Genomic DNA, 4,542 nt, shown 5'->3' with positions numbered 1-4,542 from the left:
GCTCCCATTTCCTTTCCTTGCTGCTGACTGCAACTGGAGCAAGACGACAACGCTAGCAAACGAGTTTAGGCCACGACCGGCGACGCCAACTTCCACTGGCATTGTCCTCGCGGCCCGGTGGTAACCCTGCTGTTTAATGAGCCTTTAGATGGCATGCGCAATTAATAAACAGAGACGGGCTCCCGTGATCGCCGGGCGAGAGATCTTGATGCAGCTCACGTGCCGCGGCCCCCGCGGTCAAGGGACTCGCTCCGCCAATGGCCAAGGCCGCAAGGCGCAGGCAGCCGCGGCAGGCGGCGGGAGCGCAGGACAAACGGCGCGGCGGCAGCCGACAGCCACAGCCTAACGGCAGGTCAAAGCCTCGCGCCCACGTCAGTACGTCACCGTCGCGGCATCAAACCACGAGAGGGAGCAGAGCACCACCAGTCCACCAGCACCAGGTGCCGCGCCGAGCCGGCCAGGCCAAGCGGCGAGGGGACGCCCTTGCCCGCGCGGCCCGAGCACGCGGACGCGTCGGCCACGGCCCCTCGGCACGTCGCCCACTTTTCGTTTGGCGTATTTTTTCAGCCATTCTTACAGTGTTTTTCACCAGCGAACAGGCCAGTTGCCTGCGCGGCGCTTTTGGCATCTTCGCCGATGCGGGGTGCGGGGGCGGGGGCCACTGCCGTGCCTGTGCTGCCCGTTGGTTGGCGCCACTGCCGCTGCGCGGGTTGCCGCCAACTCCAGTTCGGGCCGTCCCTCTACCGCCCGCCCCGTTCGCGTGATCGCGTTCCGGGGTTTCGGATCCGTGCTGCTGTTGGGAACGAAACCGAACGCCGAACGGGGTGGGTGGCTGCCGTGGACCGTGCTGGACTGCTGGCACTGTCGTCTGGTGGGTCCGGCAAGCGATAGTTGCACGGTGGATCAGGTCGGAGGGCCCACCGCGGCTGCACCAGCTGGGGCGGACTGGCTGGCTGGGCTGGCCAGCCCCCTCACATGGACACCGTTTCAATGAACTAGTCAGCAGTACTTCTCTTTTACATAAACGAACCAGCCACCCGAACAGGCTTTCTGCTGGGCGAGCTGGCGAGGCCATGATTTGAGAACGAAAGGCGTTGGGCAAAGCCGTCCGTAGCAGGATATTATCAGCCTGTTCGGTTGACTGGTTCGTATCGTTGCTGGTTCGTGAAGAAGTACTGCTGGCTGGTTTGTGTGAGAGAAAAATACTGTTCTGGCTAGAAATTTATGATCATTTACGACAAGCCACAGCCAAACGAACAGGCTGTATGTACGAGAAATATTGGATGATAGCTACTGTTGCCCTGTATCCCGCTACACCAGGATTTATACTACAACAACTAGGAATGCATCAGGAATAATATTTAATTTAGCACACATCTCCTGTAGAACACATGCGTCTTTGGATTCAGGAAGAGTTGCCAGGTCGTCTTGTGCTTGGCGGGCCTAAAAATGGGTTAAAGAAAATGGTCTAACCAGCGGATGAGATGTATTAGGCATACTGGATAGCTTTGCAAGTCATAGTACTTTTAGGCTTTAGCCCCGTACTCCCTCCATCCACGCAAGAATCCAATTCTCGTTTTTCGAAAAATTAAATAATTTAAGCTTTGACTAAATTTATATAAAAAAATACTAACATTTATAATACAAAATAAGTATCATTAAATTAATTATAAGATATATTTTTATAATAAATTTATTTGGGGACATAAATGTTAATATTATTTACTATAAACTTAGTTAAACTTTAGTCATTTTAACCGGTATACATTCTATAATTGCATTTTTTTTATGGACGGAGGTAGTATTTCACTGGTGTACAGGAGTTAGTGCTACTGTGTCCCTGCGTGGAATACTTCAGGTTTTGAGAAAAGTTGCCATGCTAGATCGTACTTGGTGGCATACAAAGAGATTCAGGGAAGGCAATAAAATTGGTGGAGGCCGCGAGAGTTGATTATGGAGCAGCAAGGCGAATGTGAGCGATGAGAGCATCGATAGGTAGAGTGATAGGTGAAGCTTGTGTAGATTCTGGTGGCAACTGACCTGACGGCAGCATGATGGTAGGCAAACTACTTATGACGACCGTCTTGAAAAAAACAGGCAGCTGAAGCGTAACATCTCCTTAGTTTCAGGGTTTCAGCAAGCTTATAGTGTATCCATTGGATAAAAACCGACCAAAATTTCTGCATTTCGAAGACCACAGCTCTGATAGAAATGTGGAACAATATGTCTCAGCCCTCAAATCATGGAAATAGTTAAATAGATTGGCACGAATTGACAGCAAATCCTACAAGTTCGTACTAGCACCACTAAACACCAGCAACTAAATTCCAAAAATCAAATGCCCATCGCATTCACCTACTACTTCCCAACCTTTTGGCACTACATGCGCGTATACTACATGAAAGACGAAATGTGCAAGTGCGCGTTACGAGGCGAAAATTTTCAATCACTGGAGCTTAAAACCTGCAAGCGCGCTAATTGCGACATGAAAAAAAAAAACATCATCGACCGTGTAGTAGTTGTCCAAATCCGCCATATGCCTCGGTTTCCAACCGTGCCCCTCCTTTCTACTAGTAGTAAACGCGAACCCCTTTCCCTTTTACAAACTGTGTAAAACAAAAGCCAGAGCATCATCGGATCGAAATGCGCAACCTTTTTCTTTTTGAAAAAAGAAACAGCGGCGGCTTCCATCGTCGTTCAAGTTCGTGAACGTGAACCAGGAACACGGTCCAGTGGATGAGTTTTTCGAGCAATCAGGCACGGAAAAAAGCACGGAGAGGCTCGTGGGCGTTGTTCGTCTCTCTCCTCCCGACATCCCACCCCGCCTCTTTTGATCTTTTCCTTTGCTCACCTGCGCTCTCACGTCAAACGGTTTCCACCTCCGCCTCCGCTCGGCCTCTCGCCCTCTCTCCCCTCCGGCCTCCGCTTTATCTTTGTTTTCCTCGGCCCCGCCTGCTTTTACCATTTCCGCCCGTCGCCTTCCACCTCTCGCACTCGGCACTCCCTCCCTCCCTTTCACTCCAACTCAAGCGCAGCGCGGCACCGTACGTCCCGCACTCCCCCCTTCTTCTACTCCACTCCTCGCCGCACTCTCCATGCCCTCCTCGTGAAGCCAAAACCAAATCCTTTTGCTATATTACTAGCCGTCCTTGGTAGCGGCGGCGGCGGGATATGGAGAAGGAGAGGAAGCAGGGGTTCTTCGCCACCCTCAAGGAGGAGGTCGTACGGGGGCTGTCGCCGGCGAGGACCAGAGGGAAGTCCCCGGCGCTGCCGCGGAGCGCGTCGCCGGCGAGGATGCTGATCCCGCGCCGGCGCAAGGCGCCCGCCGCTCCGCCGCCGCCGCCGCCGGAGAAGGTGCTGCAGCAGTACCTGGGGGAGCAGCTCGTCGCGCGCTCCGGCAGCCTGCGCCCCGGTGGGGAGGCTCTGGCGCCGCTCATCGAGGGGCCCGACGCCGAGCGCCTCGCCGCCGGCGACCCCGACGCCGAGGACTCCGGCCGCCGCGAGGGGTTCGGGCACTGGGTCCGCGGCCACCTGACGCGCACGCCGTCCATGTCCTCCTCTGCCGCAGCTGCTGGTGGTGGTCCCGGTGGGTCCAGCGGTTCGTTCCGGCGGTCCGACCTCCGCCTGCTCCTCGGCGTCATGGGCGCGCCGCTTGCGCCCATGCCGTCCAAGCCAGCCGAGCCGCTGCCCCTCCTCTCCATCAAGGGAACCCCCATTGTACGTCCACTTGTTGCCTAGCAAAGCATTTGATTTCGTTTGGTGTTGCTTCGCTTCTACGAGATGCGGTCTCTGCCCGTGCATCCGGTACTCTTGGGCCATGGCTGACTGGCCTGAGGTAATGCAGGAGTCGTCGTCCGCGCAGTACATCCTGCATCAGTACACGGCGGCGTCCGGTGGCTACAGGCTGCTGCAGTCGGTGCGGAACGCGTACGCCATGGGCAAGGTTCGGATGGTTGCGTCCGAGTTCGAGACGGCGACGCGCGTCGTGAAGAACCGCGGGCCCAGCGGCCGCGGCGCCGCCGCCGTGGAGCAGGGCGGCTTCGTGCTGTGGCAGATGGCCCCCGACATGTGGTACGTCGAGCTCGCCGTCGGCGGCAGCAAGGTCCATGCCGGCTCTAATGGCCGCCTCGTGTGGCGCCACACCCCCTGGCTCGGCGCCCACGCCGCCAAGGGGCCCGTCCGCCCCCTCCGCCGCGTCCTCCAGGTCCCAGCCGCCCATTTATTCTCTCTCTCCGCTTATCTGAGCAAATCACCTTACGATGCGATGTCCTTCTGTTTCCTTTCCGCCTGGCAATGGCAATGCAGGGCCTGGATCCGCTGACGACGGCGGGGCTGTTCGCGGAGGCGCGGTGCGTGGGCGAGAAGAAGGTGAACGGCGAGGACTGCTTCATCCTGAAGCTGACCGCCGACCCGCAGACACTGAAGCTGCGCAGCGAAGGGCCGGCGGAGATCATCCGGCACGTGCTGTTCGGCTACTTCAGCCAGCGCACGGGCCTGATCGTGCACATCGAGGACTCGCACCTGACCCGCATCCAGCCGCAC

At 56.9% G+C, this 4,542-nt stretch overlaps 1 protein-coding gene across 1 annotated transcript; it reads left to right on the top strand.

The window, feature by feature from the left end:
- Window positions 1-2,808: 2,808 nt before the first annotated feature.
- LOC136534555 (uncharacterized) lies at window positions 2,809-4,539 on the top strand (the record flags this gene model as incomplete). The annotated part of the gene is made up of 3 exons (XM_066526968.1): window positions 2,809-3,717; window positions 3,845-4,204; window positions 4,306-4,539. Coding segments are annotated over exons 1-3 (1,140 nt in total), but the record flags the coding sequence as incomplete, so codon positions are not given.
- Window positions 4,540-4,542: the final 3 nt, after the last annotated feature.

The sequence above is a fragment of the Miscanthus floridulus genome, unplaced genomic scaffold (assembly GCF_019320115.1).
Source record: "Miscanthus floridulus cultivar M001 unplaced genomic scaffold, ASM1932011v1 os_2044_1_2, whole genome shotgun sequence".
NCBI classification, from domain to species: Eukaryota; Viridiplantae; Streptophyta; class Magnoliopsida; order Poales; family Poaceae; genus Miscanthus; species Miscanthus floridulus.
Note: the sequence above shows the minus strand (reverse complement) of the source record. Positions and strands in the feature narration are given on the sequence as shown.